Consider the following 22,927-nt stretch of genomic DNA (forward strand, 5'->3'; position numbering starts at 1 on the left):
GTGAACAGTCAGTGAACAGTCAGTGAACAGTCAGTGAACAGTCAGTGAACAGTCAGTGAACAGTCAGTGAACAGTCAGTGAACAGTCAGTGAACAGTCAGTGAACAGTCAGTGAACAGTCGGTGAACCTCAAGGGTGTGTTTTCATAATCAATACAGCTGCGTGACCTCTGTCAGACCGTGGCGTCTTCAGTGTCACCTGACTCTGTCACCGCGGAGCTTTCGTTATGACTGTGTATCGTGTGTAACTGCAGTCTCGTCACCTCAGGCTTGTTTGTTTTGATGGAGCAGTAAATCTGCAAGTGATAAAAAAATATTTTAATAATATTTTTCCACGAGACAAGAAGTAACAATATTACAGGTTCTCTGACGTAGAAAGTAAAAGGACAGGAACTCTGTTCTATGTCAGTTTGTTGTCGTCTTTAGGCTTTAGAAAATTGCGAACATTGAAATTAGGGTCGGCCAATGGTATCGACCAACCGATGTTAGCATAATTATGTAATATCTGTACACATCGTTATTGTTTTTTCCTCCAATAATGAATACCGTGAAGGTCACTAGATGGCAGCATTGCAGCTCATTTAATTAAACTCGTACTCATGCAGCGGTTTGTACAGATAAATAAATAAATATGACCAGGTCTATATCGGTATCGGTTGATATCAGAATCGGTGTGTTTGGACAATATTGCCATATTGGATATCGGGAAAAAGTTCGGGTTTTTCATGTTGACTCGGACCGCTCTGCCTGGACGTCCTCACACCGTCACAGAGCTAACCTGAATCAAGCAGAGATCAGGAAGGACAATGAAAGAGGAAAGAGGTAAAAAAAAAAAAAAAAAAAAAACCTGGCTTTGATTTACAGACCAGCTGAACTGGCTGAAGCCCCGCCCCCTCCAGGCACAGGCATCCATACAGTCCTCCGTCCATACATGTCATTCACCTCCGGCTCCTTCTCACTGCTCCACGTCACTGGACATTCTCCACCTCAGCCTCTTCACTTTCCCGCTGCTGACTTTGATTTATTTCTTTCCAGCCCAAACGTCCCAGCTCTCCATGTCACTTCCTGTCTTTGTTTTTTTTTTTTTTTACACATTCTGCTGCGTTTCGCTCTGTAGACCAACCGCACCTGAGTCACGTCTCAGCCGACTGACACTCACGTGTCCAGACGCCCAAACGGCAGCTGAACCAATTGCGGCCTCTTTATGTGAACCAAACAGGTCAGGAATGTGAAGTGGCAACAATGTCAAAGGTCAAAGGTCATTCAGCATCATTGTCTCCTTGGTCAAAGAGTCAACACTGAACTTTTTCAGACGTGTTTTTTTTCCAAAGTCTCTACTTTATCCAGGTGTGTTGTAGGGATACCTACGTGTGTATATTTTTATATAAATATATATATATACACAAATATACATTTACATACATATAAGCAGCAGGTTTCGATGGCTCAAGACCTGGACCAAACGCACCAAACATTAGCAGGCAGTTGTGGACGACCTTGTCAACTTGACCCTGGACTGAAATACATAAACAAATATTTAATGTGTTGCTGTAAAATTCTGCATTTTCATGTTGAGGGTCAGAAGCTGATAACTCGCACTTTTCTTTTCCCCTCGCACCACAGAGGGGTCAATATTTGTTTGGGTAAATGGTCGAGTGGTTGAAGGATGAATGAATGAAAATTAAAAATAAAAAACAACCATATATTCACATATACTGTGAAACTACTTTTCCTTCCCTGCTCCTCACCTTCCAGACAGTGCGACTCCAGATGAGCTGGAGAGTTCACACACCTGATGGACCTGATCAATGGAGTGCAGTTTTAGTGCAGTCAGGTACAGAAGTGGTCGGCACTGCTGCAGACGTTTAGGAAAGTCAACGGTCTCTTCAAACTGAGAAATTAGGAGTGACTTTCAGTCACTGTTGTGGTCACCGGTCCAGTTGGTGACAGCGACTCACGACTGAAGAATATCAACTGTCGACCTCACAGCAAAGCAAAGATAATGGAACCAAAAACCACGTGCTCCGTGGGAGCGCTAACGTGTGCAGCAGCTAACACCTCCGAGCAGGTTTGAAGCCCCCAGGTTGAACACAGGTTTATCTGAGGTTTCACCTGCCGTAGTTTAAAGTCAATCAAATCTTTGAACTGCATCAGGACTTCAGGACTCTACGGCTGATCCAGGTAAAGGATTCTGTTGTACACGTGCTGTACGATGACAACAAAGACTTTTTTTTATTCTATTCTATTCTAGAAACTTTACTGCCTCGAAAAAACCCAGGGCTGGACTTTCATGTTACGGCCAACAGCGTGCTAACAACGATCATATTAACCAGACTGTTTATCTGGAACATGTGATTATGATCATAACAACTCATTCCTACTGTTACTGTAAAAAAAAGATTGTTTTTCAGCAGAATCTGCAGGAGTTTTACTAATTAGCTTTATCAAAACAGAACATCCCAGAGAATTAATGAATTTTTTTTTATTCCAAACTGCTGACATTGTTATCTTACTCCCATACTGTTACTAATAGAGTTACAGTAACGAGAAAATAAACGTCAGTCCGTCGTCGGTACTAATAGAGTTACAGTAACGAGAAAAGAAACGTCTTACGCCGTATGTGGAGACAAACAACTATTCACGCTCACATTCACACTTCATCGACCTTCAGGGCAAAGGTCACAGAACTACAGGTATAAAAATGGACGGTATGGCCGGGTGTTCACACCATGGTATAACTGCCTGTGTGTGTGTGTGTGTGTGTGTGTAATGTAGTAGCACACATATTTTCCAGCCCAGTTGCTTCACTCCCACATTAGGACCGCAGAACAAAAGCAACATTGATGAGAAACCAGACCCCATGCCACGGAGCAGGGACCCTTTGTTGAAGTGTAGCCGTTCTGTCCACGCTGTGAGAATCTCCGACGTCAGTCCACACTCGTACCACTGTGTTATGGTATGGCTGCCTGGTTCTGACATCATCTCTATCTACTACCACAAACATAAGAAGACGACCTGAACATGACCATGACATGACCACACTGGTATCACTGGTCACACGCACACACCCATTTTTAGACCCAAGGTGACATCAGATGATAGCAGGGCAAACGCCTGATTAGCAGTCAGTGGATCAGTCATGAGCTAAACAAACTCATCACACGGTCGTTAACGCAGAACAGAGAATTCATTAGATACTAAGTTTATTGTTTCATACAAATTTTGAGAAAACTTGTTCGACAACTACAAATGTATAAGAGTTCTGACGCTCGAGAAAGAGTCAGAACTGACAGGTGTCGCCGATGAGCAGGTAATGGACGATACAGGAAGGATTTTTTAGTATTATTTAGGTCATCTTTAGAATCTCTCTCTCTCTCTTGTTGCAGTGTGATGGACGGTTCCCAACTCCCAATGATCAAGGTAGGGCTAACAGCCGCCCATCCTGCGTCAAATGTCCAGAGCCGAGGAGAGTGGTCCAGCAAAATCGAGTTCCTCTTGGCCGTGGCCGGACAGATTATCGGTCTGGGAAACGTCTGGAGGTTTCCTTATCTGTGCTACAAGAATGGCGGCGGTGAGTTCTTTTACCGACCGACTGTGTTTCCTACAACGCGCAGTACAATCTCACACTCCGACTGTGCCGCACCACAGGTGTGTTCTTCATCCCCTACATCCTCTTCTTCTTCACCTGCGGCGTCCCCCTCTTCCTGTTGGAGACCTCTCTGGGTCAGTACACCAAACAGGGAACAATCACCTGCTGGAGGAAGATCTGCCCCCTGTTTGAAGGTAAACAAATATGGTTTATATACCGTACCATAGCTAACCGCTAACCGCTAACCCGGCGTCGGTTTATCGTTTGTTTGTTTTTGTTTTTTTCAGGGATAGGATACGGCAATCAGATTGTTGTTTTATACTCGAGCATCTACTACATCATCATCCTGGCCTGGGCCTTCCTCTATCTCTTCTGCTCTTTTTCCTCTGAACTCCCCTGGGCGAGCTGCAGAAACAGCTGGAACACAGGTATTTTACGGCAAACAAACGAACGAACGAACAAAGACGAATACTCCTAACCCCACACAACCGACCGTGTTTCCATGAAAACTCTGCGGAGCACGGGCAGCCCAGGCATTGAGCAACTGCCGTGTGTGACCAGAATGTGAAGAGGTTCCACTGCCAGCTACCCTGGAGTGATTATGTCAGCTGTGTGGACTTATTTTTAACCAAAGGACAATACACAAAGCAGATCCACTTTATTTTGCATGTGGGGAAAATGTGAATTAAAAGCAGCTTTAACACTGAATTACTCTGTGAATATTCATGTCGCGTTCTGGCTGTGGAATATTTGGTCAAACAATGGGAATATTGTAGGAACCTAGTGGCAGTTATGGAGTACAGCCAGGGCTTTAAAAATGAACACGTCAGGGGCGGAAATCAAATTGACAAAATAATCCGATTAATCGGTAGTAATAAAAAAAAGTAATAAATCCACTGTTGGTACATGCAAAATAATTTGGCAGAAACTCCTCGCTAAAGACAGAACCAACTCTGTCCTCCTGGTACTTTATGTCCATGATGTAACATAGAGATTGGAACTGGAACTGCAGCCACGTCAACATGACATGATTTGATAAACAGACTCACCCCGTTAGTAATTAGCCAAGGACAAATGATTAACTGTGGGATTTATTTAAATGAAGTAGTCCTGTTTAAACTGCTGCCCCCTCTGGCAACATATTGAACTGTCACTCTTTCAAGGATGAAATATGACTGTGGTTGTATAATCTGTATAACTGTATAAAGACCTGTGTTGTGTTTCCTGCAGAGAGCTGCGTTGAGTTTGACAGACAGAGTGACATTTTCAATGGAACCATGCCAGAAAATGCAACCTCGCCCGTGAGAGAGTTTTGGGAGTAAGTTGTAATTTTAAAAACACTTTTCTGTTCTCTGGGTATGAAGGTAATTTAGAAATAAACCAGTGAAACTTTACTCTGCAGGAGAAGAGTTCTGAACATCACGGACAGTATCCACGAGCTGGGCAGTGTACGCTGGGAGTTGGCCTTGTGTCTGTTGTTGTCCTGGATCGTCTGTTACTTTTGTGTCTGGAAAGGTGTGAAGTCCACCGGGAAGGTAAGACCAGACCGTGGCACGTATTGTAATTTAGAAAAACACGCCGCATTGAACACATCGACGAAAGACGAGTTAAAAAATAAAGAAGACGCGATGTTAACCTTCTGTTGTGATTTGTCTTTGACAACGGTTATTACACAGTACTGAGGAACGTGGCTCTGCTCTTCACAGGTCGTTTACTTCACCGCCACCTTCCCATATGTCATGATGTTGGTTTTACTGGTACGAGGACTCACTCTGCCCGGAGCCTTAGATGGAATCAAGTTCTACCTCTACCCAGACGCCTCCCGTCTCAGTGATCCACAGGTACAGTACGTGAAGTTCAGTAGTTAAGGTACAGAATGTGGAGAGGTAAACATCTGAAGTGAACATCTGACTGTAAGAACAACCTCCATAGTCCAAGTGTTACTGTTGTTTTACCTGGAAGTCACACAAAAACACTTGGCAACTGTAACAAAACCAAGTGTTTAAAACATGAGGTAAACAAAAAAAATGGTGGAATATAAATTCAACGTCTGCTAATACTAACCTTAATAACATTTGGCAAAATTTTAATTAATTTATTTTTTTCAAAACAAACTAATGGCGCCTCAACTGTGAAGCAGCAATGAATACGGTGTTTGTGTTATAAAACGAGCTCTTAAATTGAAACGAAACAGTGTAAAGTGTGAAGCAACAGCAGAAATGTTAAATAAATAAATAACAACATTGTTCATTTCCCCGTAGGTGTGGATGGACGCTGGAACACAGATTTTTTATTCGTACGCTCTCTGCATCGGCTGTCTGACCGCACTGGGCAGCTACAACAAGTACAACAACAACTGCTACAAGTAAGTCTCACCTGACGGAAGTGAAAACGAGCCTTTAACGGTTTCAGAATTATTGTATGCTCGCGTTAATTAACCTCTTAACGTACGAAGATTAATCAGATCAGAATCACAAGCAACGTAAATCTAAAAATAATTTAACAATTTGTGGTCAGGCATTCAGGGCAGACGCCTATTACGCATCAGACTAACCGCAATTACAACAGCAATTAATCCTAATCCTGACAGCCTGCGATTAATTAGATTCAGTATTTTGACAGTTTAACAGTTATAACTATATATCTATGTAACTATATGTGTGACACTGGATGTCAGTAAGTAGGTTTTTGTGTTTTCTCGGTTCAGGGACTGTGTATATTTGTGCCTATTGAACAGCGGGACGAGCTTTGTAGCAGGATTCGCTATTTTTTCCGCACTGGGATTTATGGCGTACGAGCAAAATGTCCACATATCCAAAGTGGCAGAATCAGGTAAGTGGAAGTCAACAACTCGTTCATACATTTAAGCAGTAATAGAAAAAAAATAAACATTCAGAGCAGCAGAAACACTTGACGCATAACATGTTATAACTACGCATCGATTCATCTGGGCGCAGGTCCTGGTTTAGCGTTCATCGCTTATCCTCGAGCAGTTGCCATGATGCCTTTTCCTCAACTGTGGGCAGTTTGTTTTTTCGTTATGATCATCCTCCTGGGACTCGACAGTGAGGTAAGGTTCACACACGTGACATTTGTCTTCAGACACTTCCTTCAGGTGTGTTTTAACGACGCAGCTTGTCAATAAATCCTGGTGCACACGTCCTGTTGGTGGAGTTTTTCATGTGTTGGGACAATATTTAAAGTCGCGTCTGACCCGACGAACGCAACCTTTCATTTATATTATAAATTATGCTTTTATGCAAAATTAGTAACTTTTAAATGTAATACTTTGAAATCAGATTAGAATTTGGTGAGCAAACGTCAAGGTTGAAATTAAAGCATGGTGACTTGGCGACATCTAGTGGTGATGTTATGTGTTGCGGTTCGATATTCCCTACCTGTTTTTTTCCTACTTTTCCAAATCATCAATGTGACAAATCAAAGTCTTGAATTTTTTAATCGGGGAGATTTTGGTAACGCAAAAAAGTTTTTTTTTAATTTTTATTTTCACGCGTGGGTCAATGTTCTCACTGAAATGTTTGTGTTCCAGTTTGTCGGACTGGAAGCTCTGGCAACAGGAATTTCTGACATGAACCCGAGCTTTTTTCATGTTGGTGCTAGACGTGAGCTCCTCCTGCTGGCCATCAGTGTTGTCAGTTTCTTCATTGGTCTTGTGATGGTCACAGAAGTAAGATATAAAAACTTGTTACCACACACCGTGTAACAATGTAAGGGGTTGTTATGAAGCTGATGTCACTTCCTGTTTCTCACAGGGAGGACTCTACATCTTTCAGGTGTTTGATTACTACGCCTGCAGTGGGATGACTTTACTTCTCTTTGCCATACTGCAGTCTGTTTGTGTGGGATGGGTGTATGGTGAGTGAAGCCAATGACACATCAGCACAAACCACACGTTATCGACTACAGTCGACCAACAGCCACCAAATCATGTAGAAAACATCAAAGGTCCAGCGTGTACTTTATACGTTTTTTAACTACTTTATGCGTCTGTCCGCACCTTCACATCAATATTAACTTTTCATCAACTCTGTTTTCTCCTGCTCAAAGGTGCGGACCGGTTTTATGACAACGTGGAGGACATGATCGGATACAGGCCATTACCTCTGATTAAACACTGTCTGAAATACGCTACTCCACTGGTCTGCATGGTGAGTGACAGCAGAAGTGAACCTCAGTGAGAGTTCCCTCTCAGATCGTGTTCTAAAGAGAGTGGATTTGTAAGAACCTCATCAACTGAAACGCGGTCTGATTCACCGGGTTAACTCCCCATGCCTTTTTTAGGGAACGTTCATCTTCTCCTTACTCAAACACACTCCACTGAAGTTCAACAACACCATCGAGTACCCGTGGTGGGGTTCCGCTCTGGGCTGGTGGTTCACGCTCTCCTCTACGCTCATGGTTCCGCTCTGGATGCTTTACAAGCTAAGCAGCACGCCGGGAACCTTACGACAGGTCAGCTGACGTCACAGTGTTTGTTTCTGTGGAGAAATTTTAATTTTTTTTAAGACCAACATCTCGATCTTCTTTCTTAGCGGATCTCCATACTGTGTACTCCCTCTAAAGACCTGCCTTCGTCTGCCTCCAAAAAGAACGCTAATCTTTCGATGGAAATCCTTACGCCTCCCAACAGAATAGTCGCCTAGAGAGAAGACGTGAGCTGCAGCAGCTTTGGACGAACTGGAATCTTTACTGTTTGTTTTGTTCCCAGATTATCCGAGGTATTCCATGGCATCACCGTGCTACACTTGTTAGGACCAATAATAATGGTGTTAAATTACACTAATAATACAATGATATAGTTTAGTACAATGTGTTTAATGTACACTATGTAATTGTTATATTTTAAAATCATTATTATTTTTCACAACACTTGTGGTAGAAGTCAGCTGTGGCCGTCGCGGCTGACTCACTCTGACTGACAGGCAGCGGTCAGTCTGAGTCCAAGTTCTAGCTCAGTTTATCCTTTGTTTATTTTCCCAACATATCTTTTTTTTTTTTTTTTACTTTTCACATTTATGACTGTGACAGGTTTGTTACTAATGAGCAGCATCGGGGTTTCAGCAACAGTGTTATATTCAGTCAAAACTAAATGTAAAAAAAAAAACAGCAGCAGTTAAAACATTTAAACTAGTGCCTTATCAGAGTTAATATTAGTGCCTCAACTTTACTATCTCTATGTTGACTTTTCAACATTTTAACCTCAGTTGTGAACGGGACTTTCATACAACTGCACAGTACGTTTTGTAGGGATAAAGTGATGTCAATCGCACAAGGTGCTGTAATTATTGTATTGACAGAGTGAAGGCTACGTTGTTTTTTACTCTAATATTTGTCTGCACTTTGTCTGATTTGACGTGTATTTAAGCAGCAGTTCGTTGTATAGAAAACTTGCTGTGAGGGATGAATGTCGGATGTTTTTAATTTTGGTTTCTCCATCAAGGACTTTATTTAAAAAAAAAAAAAAAATTCGAAACAGACAGTGACCAACAGACAACCCCTGTTGGCCAGTGGTGGTACTGCAGCTAAAATGGCACCATTGAAAAAAGTCGCATCGTAATATTATCGTATTAGCAATTTGATACTGAACATATTACCCCGCCACAGTGGCGTGTCCTCCAACCCTGGACAGATTACAGTTGAACGTCCAACGTCGAAACTATGTTCTTTTACAGGAAGTACATATTATATGTTTGGTTTTGTGGTTTTTTTTTTCCCTAACAAAAAAAAAGCGACAGTCCAGTTAATGTTTAAAATGATATGGAAAACCATTTAGTTTAGAGGGTGTTTTAACAGTTTGTTTGTGTTACTATTTTTGTGTGATCTGTTCTGAGGGGGTTCCTCGTAGTCACTTATAGCTATAGCAGTGTTGCTAACACCACCCAGTGGAGAACAGTAAAAGTGCCTTCAGTGACTAACAGGAGTTTCTACTGTCTCTCTAACTCCTCACAGTGAAGTGTAAATTACAGCAGCAGAGCTGTAGCTATGCTATGCTAACAAAATAGTCACATCACCTTGACGCAGGTACTTTGGATAAGTTGACTGAGAACCCACACAGACACATGCTATGCTAATATGCTATGCTATAACAGTAGCAGTGACCTTTTTTTTTTATAAATGCGACACAGAATCACGTTCGGGGGTTAGCCACAGAGGTCTCAACCCAAAAGGACCAGAGGAGGCACCTGAAAGACTGGTGTGAACGTTACGGCCTTTTATATATATATATTGATATATTTTTCTATTATTATATTGTTTGATGAAGCATCTCAAATATAGTCTTTGAATTAGACAATCTTGTATTAAAACAAGTATTACCTGTCTCCAGTCTGTGGACTGACGAGTTACTGGTTTGTTGTGGCCGCACAGGTTTTTTTCCTCACAATATATTTCAACACTGTAAAAATAAAAATGGTCAACAAAAGTATCTTTATTATAATAAAAGGGTAATTTAAAGAAGTTTGGAAGTGTCTTTGAATGTCTGTGCTGTAACAGAGTCTGGAAATGTGTTTAATGATTTGTAACAATTTATGTTCTATGTTTGTTTGTATTGTAAGTGTAACAGATATTGGTCTTTTTTGCCTTATAAGGACTTAAGGTTAAGGTTTTACTAAGAAACCTTCTTTGGTGATAGATTATTGTCCACAGTTTTAAACAGCACAGACTGCAGTACAGACAAATTGTCCACTGAAATCGCCGCTCACTCCCTGAAAAGGTTAGGCCAGTTTAGCTGTGTTGGGAATACACAACATAAAACAGAGAAAGACGGAGTCGTTAGCAGAGATTTAACGACCCTTGGTGTTGGAACAGTCCTCCACCAGGGATCAATAACATCTCTGAAATACAGCTGTAAAGGGACCCATGTCCTTGGCCACGGAAAACGTCCATTGTTCCCTCAGCGCAGCGCGATGCTAAAGCTTCCTCGCTGAGAGCGACGGTGGAAATAACACGGGGTTTATGGATGTTAGGAATTCTAAGGATTGTTCCCTGGTCCCGACGAGGGCTGATGTGAAAGGAACTGTTCTAGTGAGGAGGGCATCCTGGTACTGGACCATTACTTCAGTCTTGTGTAGTAACTTCCTGTTCCTGTTTTTACTAGGCCACATGATTGAAATGGTAAAATCCTGATGCTTTAATTAACAAAATTGTTTTAAATCTCAGATATGAAAAGTCACAGCCAAACGTTGACAGATTCCTATTCCTCTAATGTGCCAGTTACCGCTCTTTATCAGACATTTTCCTCTCAATGGGATCATCACAGAGGACAGTGACATCAAATTCTATTTAAGAAGACATTAATCTATATACTGGTACCATGAAGACCAGTGGAAATACACAACTTGTTGAGACCGTGTGGACATCTGTCGGTTCTCGTTCCGATCGTCTCACTTTTAAATCCATATTCCTTTGTCCAGTTCGTAATGGTGAGCTCTACATGTTAAAGACTGCTTCAGAACAAGACACTTTAATGCAACTCTTACGTTTATTTAATGCTTTCAAAGTGCAAAAAATATAGATTATATATATATATGTATATATATACGTATATTCATATAAAGAAGACATGAACAAAAGGTACCATTACTTAATGTTTGTCTGAAAATATTTCTTTTGCATAAATGCTGGTTCAAAACAATGGTCACACTTTGTTTCACAGGGGAAAACAAAAAAAAGCTCTGTATACATTTGAAAATGTCGTATGACAAACAAGAACACTTCACTTTCTATGAAAACCAAGAGTCAGATTGGCGACGCTGCCAACTGGACCAAACTGCGGTACAATCAGACTTCAGTAAGCAAGCCAGCTCAAACTGTTCTGGGAATCTTACTTAACATTTATCTAACTGGAGAAAACACGAGCTTGAGGCCTCAGACTCCGCCCTCAGAGCAGGGACACGAAGCCTGGTGTGTGTGTGGTTTTTGCTCAGGAAAGGAATTAGTTCACGCTAAAGTACAAAAGGTTTGAATGTTGAATGTGAAGATCCAGTCGTTCTTTAAAACATTTAGAAACAAGGCGTGTAGTAAAACAAAACTCTTCAACATACAACAATACACACTCTATTAACACACACGAACGCAGACATTTAAGACCACAAAGGTTTTCATTCTAAACCAACCAATGTTTATAAAACATCTCAGGATTATTGTCCAAATTTCATCTGGACATTTCATATAAAGAATTGTTTTTTTTACCAGGAACCAAAGTGCATTGTTTTCCACAAGTCATTGACATTCACACATTCACAAAAAGACGCCAAAAAAAAAAAATAGATTCAAAGCAGTGAATCAATAGACACTGAGGCAGAAGAAGAGAACGGATGTGGATGATCACGGTCCTACGTGACAATCGCTGGTTGACTGATGGACACTGTGGTTCAGACTGGTTTTTTTAAAGCTTCTTTTTGCACCTTTCGCACTGACTCAGTCTTTAAGATCTTTTTTTTAGTACATTGTAATGATAGTTGGCATTTTACTGCCTGGATTTGTTTGTTAACATTTATGTGCACTGACTGTCATGCACAGCTGATTCATGCACAACAAGTGTCTGCTTCAGAAGCTCATCATTCACTAAAGAAAAAAAAAAAAAAAACAACTAAAGATTCAGTGGGAAAATGTCTTTTTTTCCCCCTTAAATCCAGTTACCTTCAAACTAAAGATTTAATCAGTCCATTCTGACGAACTGTGTTTTAATCATCATTTGTTTTCATGCTGCAAAAAGGCATAGACTGTGTTATTTCCCCCTGATGATCAGCACAAACAAACTCATCGACCCTCATCGCTCCAACAAATAAATGGCGAGTTTCATGCACACACAGCTGGAAATGATTACAGATTGAAGTATTCTCTAAATCAAGGCCTTCAATTATGTCACAAACAAAAGGCAAAACCTGGTTTTGTTTCAGTGGCGAGCCTCTCGACGTATGGCAGCGTATGTTCTACTGTAGGCATCACAACGGTTTACAGACTGATTACAGACTGATTACAGACTGATTACAGACCTGTGTTCTGGGATGTTTTAAGTACGTGTAGTTTGTGCTGCTTGGAGATGATGAACAACAACAACAACAACAACATTCACCTGTTTTTGGAAACACTGACTTGTTTTCTAGAAGATGATTTTTTTCACTGATATTTGGATCATTAATGCGTCAGTATTTACAGTGTGACTCCACCAACGTATGATCAATTCAAGGTTGTGCAACTTTTTCTGTCATATATGTCATATCACAACACAAAAAAACGTATTTATAAGTTAATTTTTCTTATATATAATTTAGAACTCATTGTGTTTCCTGCTAAAATACAAATGAGCTAATGGGACTTCTTTATTGCACATTAAATATAGCAAGCCTGAATGTTAAACATCACCTGACACAAGCGTACAGCTGCCCGACAATTGGATAAATATATATATATATAGAGAGAGAGAGAGAGATAAAAAAAAAAGAACTTACCAAATCTATAGGTTTTTGGGATCAGACTGCAGAGGCACATCTTTCCACAGTAGACGGATTTTTTTTTTTTAATAGTCCGTTAAAATAACGCGTTTTAAGGGAGTTTGAAGTCTTCCACTGAATCGCCACTCCACGTGCTGTGTCAAACCTGTGTTCTGTATGCAGGAATGGTGACGCAGATATTTCGATAAAAGTTTGGATGCGAGGCTTCATACGACTTTGTTCCAGCCTCGGCTTCCTGGTCTTAGAAAGCAGGAAGAGGATTGTCTTTTCTTTTTTTCTTCCCCCTCTTTCTACTGTCAGATTGAAGGCAGGTGGTCCTGGCTACTGCGCCACCGCTTGACTCCCACAACCCCGTTAATGCTGCTCTCATCCCGCTTCTTCTTCAGCTTCCCAACCTGCGTAGATAACAGGGAATGTTACATTTTAATTTAAACTTTTTAGATATTAAAACAAAAATATTTTTAAACTTGCGTAGATAACAGGGAATGTTACATTTTAGATATTTTAAAAAAAATATTTGTAAACCTCTAAATATTAAGTGACCTAATTTTTTAAAAGTAAATTTAAGTTAACGCATACCTTAATAGTTTTAGTAGCATACAGGGGTAGCTTTTTACCATTTCCCGCTGCTGTTTTAGTAGGGTTACTAAAACACTCGTTTGCGCATAACTGCGCATCCTGATTTTAAACGTGTCGACTGTTGCTTTTCTGAAGGATAGTAGGGTTTTTAAATTATTTGCGCACTACTACGTATACTGATTATGAACATGTCAAATGTTGCGTTCAAAACTTTTTAAAGCCGTTCCCCTCAAACTGACTTTCGCGCACATTCAATAGTAAAACTCTTCCGAATCAAACTGTAACTGCCATGTCCTTTAACCGCCACTAGAGGGTAGTAGTGCACTACTAACTAGAACGAGTGAAGGAAGGGGTGTTTATTTTTCTTGTAGTTCCAAGTGTCAAAATTAATGAAAACCTCAACACTCTGAAGTCAAACATTTACATATAAAAGGTTATATACAAAAGCCTAAGAATTTTGCACCTAAAGAATAACTACAGCTGCATTCTTTACGTCTGAAATCATTTGATTTGCATATTGTGATGTCACGCTGCGAGTTTTCGTGTAAGCCACAAACATCTACGCTATACCTGATTGGTGACTAAGACAGACGTGTGTCCGCAGGCGTCGAGTTTACCCACCTTGGCGTCGCGTTCTGCGAATTTTTGGAACATGTTGGCGTAGGTTTTCTTGTCCTGTTCATTGTGTTCCTTAATCTTGCTCTGGCAAATAGATATTTGAGCACGTGCGGCTCGGTTTGTGGGATTGACTTGAAGAACCTGCTGAAAGTCGGCCACAGCCAAGTTGAATTCGTTGCTAAGTAAACGCGCCTCCCCGCGACGATACAGAGCTTTTTCATTGTTCTTCTCGTACTCGATCACCTGAAACACATGTAATGTAATTACAGTCACGTGTCAAGGCGGGGGTTTGGCCATATTTAAAATGTGTACAATTATTTTTAACACACCTTGTTGCAGTTTTCCACCACTTGTGAAAATTCTTTTATCCGCAGGAAACACAGCGCCAGATTAAGGTAGGCTGTCATTAGGACGCCCTCCACTCTCTGCTGCTCTTTCCCACGTATATGTTCTATCTCCAACCAGGAAACAATGCGCTGGTACTGGATTACAGCCTGGTAGAAGCGCCCTGCCTGAAAACAATAACATATAAAATGTTAATATACATTTAATCAGTAATTAAAACGATATGTTCAACCAAGGAGGAGGCTTTAAAAACACCTTAAAATACTGATTCCCTTTATTCTTCACTCCATCGGCCAAATCCAGCTTCTCCTTCAAATCCATTTCCCAATATTCCTTAGCCTGTTGAGAGGGAAAGGTAGTGACAAAATGTTTGTGATCATTTTTTTTGTTTTGTTTTTTTTAGTTTGAAACACAGGTGAAAGACAGAACCACAGCCCACCTGTTTGAAATCTTTGAGCGTGACGTCATATACCAGGTCTTTGTCTGGTCCTATCTTGTACTCTACGCTGCCTTCACTTCCAAAGCCATATCTGTGAAAACAGGAAGGGTTGGTATGCAAAAAATAAAATTAAAAAAATTAAATCCACTCATTGAACTGTAAAATCATAATAAAGAGCCAAATTATTTACTAACCTTTCCTTAATCAAATCTATTGGGTAACTGTCTGTAAACTGTATTTTTTTTTTTTACTCTTATGGAGAATGGTGTTTTCTGTGCCTATATTTCTATTTGTATTAATACAGCATGGACTGATATTAGTAAAACAAAATTCATCACATCATATTTCTGCACTTGCTTTAGAAAATGATTTTAAATTTAAGTTAGAAGTGCAGCGTATCCTAACCTAATACTTCTCTGGTAAATTTCAGCCTTGTTTTAAGAGCTAATTGTTCAATCAAATCAATAAGGTTCTAGTTCAGGCCACAGATTGGACATCAATATTGTTTTAATATTTCTTCCAACTCACTTTGGCGTGAGGTAAAGTATACAGCGCTCTCCTTTCTGCATCTTGTCCATGGCTCGGTCCACTCCCAGAGGAACTCCTTTATCTTCGGCCTCTCCAACTATGAAGTTAACATCCCTGCAGTCAAACAGTCGACCACCGCAGCTCCCCTCCAGGTGCACTGTGGGACAAAACACACTCGTTAGGACGCCGCGTAACGTATCGTTATCACTGATCATTCCTGTAGCGAACAGTGTCGTTACCGTTCACTGTCGCACCGTCGTTGGGACAAACAAAACCCTCTCCTTTGACTTTGATTCTTCTCATGATGCCCCCGTCTTCTGTCAGCGTTTCCCCTCTGAATTTGAGGAGCTCCATCTAATTGTTGGCAAACATTTGAAAAATGAAAGAAAAAAAACTGTAAACTGACGAAGGACAAAAAAATAAAATCACAAACACATTTGTCATAACACAAAAAAATAAAATCACAAACACATTTTTTCAGTGTGTCATAACAAACTACAAACATGGTTCACGTACCTCAAACACTACGACGGAGTTGGGGGGGATTTTGTTGGGACATCCACTAGGTCCATAGGCGTACTCTGGTTTACAGAGTAATAAACACACCTCACCGATCTGCATGGACAGGACACCGATGTCCCAGGCTTTGAGGACGTGTCCTGTGGGGAGAGATTTTAAGAAAAAGAAAATTAATTAAATCCTAAGTATTATTTTAATACTAAGATGATTAAAAAAAAAAGAACGATCAACATGGACGACAACAAGACTGTTGTGTGTTAAGGTTCACTCGGTTCTTTTACTTTTTCACACCTAAATTAATAAATGTCATACACCATATAAATTCCAGAGTATAAGTCGCACCAGTGCCCTCTAGCTGCTGTCAGTGTGAAAATCACAAACATGCAAAATTATATATTTTAATATGCGAGTCGCAAAACCCAGGCAAGGGATGAAAAAAAAAGTGCGACTTATAGTCCGGAAAATACGGTAATTGTATAATTGATCAAATTGTCACAGCCCAGTGCTTTGGTGTCTCACCAACAAAGAAAACAACTTTTAACCACAGTTTTTCGTACTTCTGACCCTGGCCTTGCTCAGTGTCGCCTACCTCTTCCCACACTGAAGGAAAAGGCCTCTTTGCGGCTGTGACTGCAATCAAAGGTCTCCCCCGTCAGCAGTCTCCCAGTGTAGTGTATAGTCACTCGGTCCCCGATCATCGGTACTTCTCCATCTACCACCGGCCGCTTCACAACCTAACAGGAAACACACTTCCATTAATTGACAATGAAATAAAAAGAATATGTGAATGGAAAACACAAAAAGGAATATTTAAAAAAAGAATATGTGAATGGAAAACACAAAAGGAATATTTTTTTAAAAATGGAATTACATTCTTTGATTTTTAACTTCCCTTTACTCTGATGTGTGGATTCAAATAAACGTCCAAGGACATTGTCATCATCAACTGATCAGCCATTGATGATCATCATAGTACTAGAAATTAACATAAATGAAATAACAGTTGGTTTGACGCTTCAAAGTGACCATCTTTCTAACGATTTCTCGGTCCAAACTGTTAGAAATATTTCAACAGTAAGGCCTGGTTTTGTTAGCGTTAGCACAGACGTTGGATTAGCACAGACGGCCATCATTTTCTATCACAGGAAAGGAGGACCTGGAGCCAATCCTTGTAGTCAATGGACAAAGTGGGGTGCAACCTGGACAGTTTACCAGTCCATTACTGGGCCACATAAAAAAAAACAATTCACACCCATGGTCAATTTAGAGGGTCCAACAAACTAACTCCTAATCTCCATGGATGTTTGGACTGAGGAACAGGCAAACTCCCCACAGACCAGTGAGCAAATCAGTGAAGCCGTGAACTTCCTGCTTCCTGTAAAGGATGACTACATTTTATGCGGCCCATAAAAGATACATAATCTTAAAAAAAAAACATTCAAACCTTCATGACCCCTCGGTCTTTGTTGGGAGTTAGATCAATGCCCTTTGCAGCAAATATGGCGGTGGCTGTTGGTGCGTCCATGGGAAAATCCTGATCAGTCGTCATGTCTGCAGGTGGGTTTCCACACTGAAAAACAAACAACAAACGAGAACTAACGACAATGTAAAAAAAAAAACAACATAAGTGTGTGTAATAAAAAAAAAAAAAAACAACAACATAAGTGTGTGTAATACGTGCGGTACCAAAATAGATCTACATATCCATGGTAACTGTGGGGATTCTCTAAACACAACTTGTTGATAAATAGAAGACGAAGGATCTAAAACTCAAGTGTTATCCAGAACATACCATAGTGAGAGCCCGTCTGAAAGATTCCCCCATTAACATCGATCTGCACTGAATAATCCCCCACAAATGAAGTCGTAATTTAACTAAACGTACACCCTGAACGCGACAGCCAACTGTTTACGGCCGCTGTAATCTCCTGGAACGCACAGTCTGTAAGGCACAGTACGTACAAAACTTTATTGCCCTGCGATAGGCAAACGACATCCTGCTGATAATTCACGGGTCGATTGAATGTCCTAGAACAGAAGCTCCAGGTAGATATGATTCATGATTATTGTTTTAAATTGTTCTCTTCGATAACGGAACAGAAACAAAGTCACATTTCTTTCCAGAAACACTGCACATCACCAGTGATCTGCTCTGATTCAAAGTCAAACTGGTCTGGTCTGGTTGACCTGGTTAACTGTCAGTGTATGAGATAAAAACAGGAAGTGGAAAGAGTTCCTCTCTTCACAGGAACACTGGAGAACACTGTTGGTGTCTGTGGAACAAGTTCTTCCCACGTTCTTTTCCAACACCTGAACGTCTCATAGCCGACGTAAGGACCCGACGTCTGGGTTTAATAGTGACTCACAACCAATGGCGTAAGGACCCGACGTCTGGGTTTAATAACGACTCACGACCAATGTTTTATGCGCATAGTGCCACCTACTGTACAAGTGTGTGTAGTGTCATGGTATGACCAGTGACTTTTTGAAATAGCAGCTTTCTCCCCTTCCCTTGATGCGCGATTTATCTTTTTTTTTTTATTTATTCCATCAAAAGCAAATTCACACGCATTTTTAATCGAGTAACGATACATCGTTTCACCCGTTACAAATTAGTGAAAATGCAACCAAAAACAGAAAAAGAAAAAAAAATGTCAATACTTAACACATTTGACTCAACTCGAATAATTATATAATATAATATTTATAATATAACATTTAGTAAAATCAACGTTTAATGGACAAGAGAGCTAAAGTTCTACCTGTATGTAACAAGTTAATGATGATCTGGGTAGAAAACAAAAAGTTCTGTGAATTTCAACAATATTTCTCAGCACAAGAATTTAGGGCCTCTCACCATGGTGGACATGAAACACAGATCCAAAAACACTCCCAGATACGTCCTACCATCTCTGCAACCCAGCTGATCTCAGACCGGCTGAATCCAAAGCAGCACATTTTGCAAAATAAAAAAAAAAAAATCTATGTATGTTGCTTCACTGATACACAGCAAAAAATGGGCAAAAACAATTAAGCATCAAATACCACTGCTGACAATTTAACATCATCATAATCTGCAGAGGTCTGCACTCCACCAGGTGAAAAAAACTCACTGATAAATAAATAAAAACAACACACAGTGGTGACCACAGCAGTAATCCACATATTCAGACTGGCACAGTTTCCATGACGGACGCGCTTCCTTTCACAGCACTTGTGATCTTGCACTTAGTGGCGGGGGTGCAGAGGGCAACGTGAGGTTAACTGTGTTTACTCAAGGACGCAGCAGTGTGTGTCTAGTGTGTGGCTAGAATAACATCTATTGGATCATGTTTGAGATAACATCACTTATACTAAACACACACATATATATATATATTTATATTAAATACTAAATGTACACATCATGCAGAAACAAAGCTGAATGCTGTGTCACAACAACAACCATCAACTTAGCCAGAACAGCTGTGAAGTACTAGTATGTCAACTATTATGCATCTGCCTCCATAACCAGTAGAGCGCACATTGTGTTGCCGGCTAAATAAACATGGCCGCAGGCAGTTTGATGTCTGCCCCGGTGAGACAATGATCCCTGACACTGCAAAGACAAGGAAAACGTTTGTTTTGCTGAAGCGCTGGCCAGACGCCATTGGGTGATTAGTAACATGTGAAACAAATGAGGTGTCAACATTTTTTGCATCGTCTCACAGCGGCTCTTGGACCAGAAATCAGAAATGCAAGTAATACTCATCATTAAAGTGATTAGTGAGTTCCAAAGGACAAATGCTAGTGCAGTATTTCATCAACAAAGTGACGACAAAATTATGTCAAAAATATATTTCCTTAAATTATGAAACGTCATGAGGGTTGAATTTGGATTTTGACAAAAGAAAAATTTTGACACCACGTCGGGCGACACTTTTATTTGGAAACTGACTAAAGTCTGGAATACTTTTCATTCACATTAATGTAACCATACAGTAAATCTTTTTGAAGAACATAAGTCACAGAGTCCAAGCATCATTTTAGGGGGGAAAAAAATAAATATATATTTTCCTTCTGGTGTTACTACACTAAGACATTTTCAATCACGTTTTACCACAACAAAAGATTCCACTTAGTCAAAGTGTTCGTTATCTGTTACTGGTCCGACATTTCTTTCCTTAAAATAAAATACTGTGTTGAAGTAACAGTTCAGCACAGACATCTGTGTATTTAACACCAACACAGAATATTTAACTCTTATTATTTAACCCAGGCAATAAGGTAAGATTTTTTTCCCAGTAGTCTGCCCTGCCTGACATCAAGAACATTCTGGGCCACAGTAAAAACAAAATACTCCAGGTTTAAGAACATTTTTTGCAACAATGATATTTTTCACAAACATTCTCTAAAAGCCTCTGTGAACCACAGAGTCTGAGATACACCGTGTCTACGATGAGATCATCGTATCAAAAAAAAAACACACACACAAAAAAAAACCTGAAATTGTTAACATGGCCTGAACGACATGTTGAGCACAACAGGAGATCAAGAGCCGGGGGTTTCTCTGTTTATATATAAAAATAAAAACCAAATGATTTTCAAGTTTTACAATTTAAACGACATCTTCCTTTTTACACACACACACACACACACACACACGTCTGTTGTGTAACGTCTTAAAAACAGCACAAAATGTTCCTTCATTAAAGGCACCTCGTACTGTTTCTTTTAAAATTCAAGGATTTGATTGTACATGTAACTCATCGTGTGTGTGTGTGTGTGTGTGTTTGGGTATGTGTGTATCTGAACACAATGTTCCTTCTATTCATGGTTCCCTACTGGCAACGCTGAGTGGTGTTTACCAATCTGACCCACTCTTCTACCACCCAGCTCTGATTTATGGAGGCAAAAAGGTTGATATTTTTGAGGACAGTTTTTAAACATTAACATTAACGTGTCCGTGCAGGTCAAAATGAATTGGCAGTTTTCATATGTATTTTTCAAGGCTGAAGTAACAGTTGTTTTAGGTTCATGAGGTAATATTTATAGTTATATACATGTAAAATATACAATTTTTTTTTTCTGTTTTTCTATGAAATCTAATCAGTAAATCCAAACATAGAAACGTAGGCAACATGTAACTCAACGCAGACACTCGACGAACGCAGGAATNNNNCATAATGAAGTGGAGATGATGACATCAACAGACCGACCTGGTCCGTCTGTAGGTTCGGTCTTATGTCCATACTCTGAGGATGACTCACATGTAATCACCTAACAATCTGACAACAGGGACAGAGGCATCACCACGGCTGCAGACCAGGACTGACACCTTCATGTGATGGATGACACTGACAACAATATGCAGTTTGGCTCCATCAAACTATTCATCACAAACAGGTGGTGGTTGTTTTTGGTTTTGTTTTTTGTTTTTTTTTTTCATCTCTGACTAACAGTTCAGGGCACCAGTGTCAGCACAAATGTTACATCTAAAGTTTTCCCAGAGGGCCGCCCCTGCTGGACAGATTGGATTTTAAAATGTGTTTGCATCAGTACATGGTGGGGGGAGGAGGCGGGGTGAGGGGGGGTTGGAGGTTATGTTACGGACTGTGAGAGATATACCTAAGCCTGGAGGGATTCTGTGGGTAAAGCCTTGTCTTCACGGTGGAAAACCAACAACCAAGTGTCCCACACACAAACACAAACAACAACAGCGAGTCGAGTCTTCTTTTTTTTTTTTTTCACAGCACTGTGGGGCTGCAGCTGTAACCTCAAATGCCCCCACACCATCTCAACTTCCACCGGAGACCTGATTAATGGAGGGTTGTTTTTTTTTTTTTACTCCCCCCCTTTATAAAAAAACACTGTTTAAGTCACAAACAGCACCACTTCCAGTCACTGACAACGTTAAATCGAACATACCCGCTTATTCATTTCAACAATTTAAACCAAACGGGAGCCGTTAAACCACGTTAAACCACGGCTCTGCGGACACTTCTTATTCTCAAAAGTCTTGACAGCTGTACAACAACAAGAGAGGTTTGAAATAAATGATAAAAAAAAGACAACAACAAACAAACAAACTCACATTTCCGTACGATTTCTTTCCTATTTCTTTCCTCCGAGACAGTCGGTGAATTTTCTTACCGCGTCTGTTGCTCCTAATTCAAGCCCGCCCCAATCATTGCACAAGCAGGGAACTAAATGTTCTGTCCATGTGCTTCGTGCGTAAGCCTGCCTGTACTCCTGTGAAGGGAATTCTCTCTCTCCCCCCCCCCCTTCCTCTCTCTCTCTCTCTCTCTCTCTCTCCCCTCTTCCTCCACTACACCTTTTATCCCCGCTGCTGTGTGAACGTGCGGCGCGGACCACAGTCACTCTTCGCAATGACACAGCCGAGGTAGAGCGAGGCTGAGGCTGAGGCTGAGGCGGAGAGAGAGAGAGAGAGAGGAACCAGTGGGAGGGAGTTTAGTGTAAAATTAAGGGCAGGTCTTGGAAAGCGGCCACAAAGTAACACAATGTTCCGGCTGTACTGTAGCTGTACGGCTGCTGCTGCTGCTGCTGCCGCTGCCGCTGTTGATGAGAACACTGTGTTCCAACAGACACACTGACCCTGTAACCCGTTCCGTGCCGAGCCAGACCGGGAACAGTCTGTACCGCGACAGACTGTCCTCGCCTCGCCGCTCAACTGGCAACACACACAGTAAACAGTGCTGGGTAACAATAATAATAATATTATTTGTTTGGGTTTTTTTTTTATTATGATAAAAAATAAAACAATACAGTTAAGTTCCAGAACGACCGCCCGCCCGCCCGGCGGCTCCTACCGACGCCGAATGAAACGCTCACTTTAC

At 40.7% G+C, this 22,927-nt stretch overlaps 2 protein-coding genes across 6 annotated transcripts in view; one reads left to right on the plus strand and one right to left on the minus strand.

Moving 5' to 3' along the window:
• The window catches only part of LOC103385780 (sodium- and chloride-dependent GABA transporter 2-like), an 11,813-nt gene extending 1,748 nt beyond the window's left edge, over nt 1-10,065 (plus strand). The window contains exons 2-16 of one of the 4 annotated variants that reach the window (XM_025059889.1): nt 2,818-2,954; nt 3,385-3,569; nt 3,647-3,781; nt 3,875-4,015; nt 4,818-4,905; nt 4,990-5,122; nt 5,294-5,428; nt 5,849-5,952; nt 6,295-6,419; nt 6,545-6,657; nt 7,138-7,275; nt 7,361-7,463; nt 7,656-7,756; nt 7,890-8,060; nt 8,141-10,065. In XM_025059889.1, coding sequence (XP_024915657.1) covers nt 3,389-3,569; nt 3,647-3,781; nt 3,875-4,015; nt 4,818-4,905; nt 4,990-5,122; nt 5,294-5,428; nt 5,849-5,952; nt 6,295-6,419; nt 6,545-6,657; nt 7,138-7,275; nt 7,361-7,463; nt 7,656-7,756; nt 7,890-8,060; nt 8,141-8,251 — 1,779 coding nt within the window. In that variant the 5' untranslated portion in view covers nt 2,818-2,954; nt 3,385-3,388 and the 3' untranslated portion in view covers nt 8,252-10,065. Of the gene's footprint in view, nt 1-2,597; nt 2,955-2,985; nt 3,309-3,384; nt 3,570-3,646; nt 3,782-3,874; nt 4,016-4,817; nt 4,906-4,989; nt 5,123-5,293; nt 5,429-5,848; nt 5,953-6,294; nt 6,420-6,544; nt 6,658-7,137; nt 7,276-7,360; nt 7,464-7,655; nt 7,757-7,889; nt 8,061-8,140 lie in introns of those variants that run through there. The other 3 variants (XM_025059888.1, XM_017036538.2, XM_008319769.3) reach the window with 3 other exon arrangements.
• A 1,471-nt stretch (nt 10,066-11,536) lies between these two features.
• Nucleotides 11,537-22,489, minus strand: fkbp5 (FKBP prolyl isomerase 5). 2 transcript variants are annotated; one of them, XM_025059890.1, is made up of 12 exons: nt 22,224-22,489; nt 17,536-17,661; nt 16,917-17,066; nt 16,681-16,874; nt 16,089-16,231; nt 15,812-15,926; nt 15,573-15,729; nt 15,045-15,135; nt 14,861-14,944; nt 14,590-14,772; nt 14,264-14,503; nt 11,537-13,458 (listed from the first exon to the last, which is right to left on the minus strand). In XM_025059890.1, exons 4-12 carry the CDS (start codon nt 16,787-16,789, stop codon nt 13,360-13,362), a joined length of 1,221 nt encoding a protein of 406 aa, XP_024915658.1. In that variant the 5' UTR covers nt 16,790-16,874; nt 16,917-17,066; nt 17,536-17,661; nt 22,224-22,489; the 3' UTR covers nt 11,537-13,359. The 2 variants fall into 2 exon arrangements, with proteins under 2 accessions (XP_024915658.1, XP_008317988.1); XM_008319766.3 differs by lacking the exon at nt 16,917-17,066 and having other exon boundaries at nt 16,681-16,825; nt 22,165-22,487.
• Between the last annotated feature and the right edge of the window lie 438 nt (nt 22,490-22,927).

Source organism: Cynoglossus semilaevis, chromosome 11, assembly GCF_000523025.1.
Source record: "Cynoglossus semilaevis isolate Cse_v1.0 chromosome 11, Cse_v1.0, whole genome shotgun sequence".
NCBI classification, from domain to species: Eukaryota; Metazoa; Chordata; class Actinopteri; order Pleuronectiformes; family Cynoglossidae; genus Cynoglossus; species Cynoglossus semilaevis.

What these genes read in the sequence shown, in the direction of transcription:
- fkbp5 (XM_008319766.3), bottom strand. Translation starts at nt 17,640, where the DNA reads ATGACGACTGATCAGGATTTTCCCATGGACGCACCAACAGCCACCGCC. An exon ending in CGACGGTGCGACAGTGAACG is followed by an intron (nt 15,730 to 15,811) that starts GTAACGACACTG and finishes TTTGTCCCACAG; the next exon opens with TGCACCTGGAGGGGAGCTGC. An exon ending in TCGCAGAACGCGACGCCAAG is followed by an intron (nt 13,459 to 14,263) that starts GTGGGTAAACTC and finishes TTATCTACGCAG; the next exon opens with GTTGGGAAGCTGAAGAAGAA.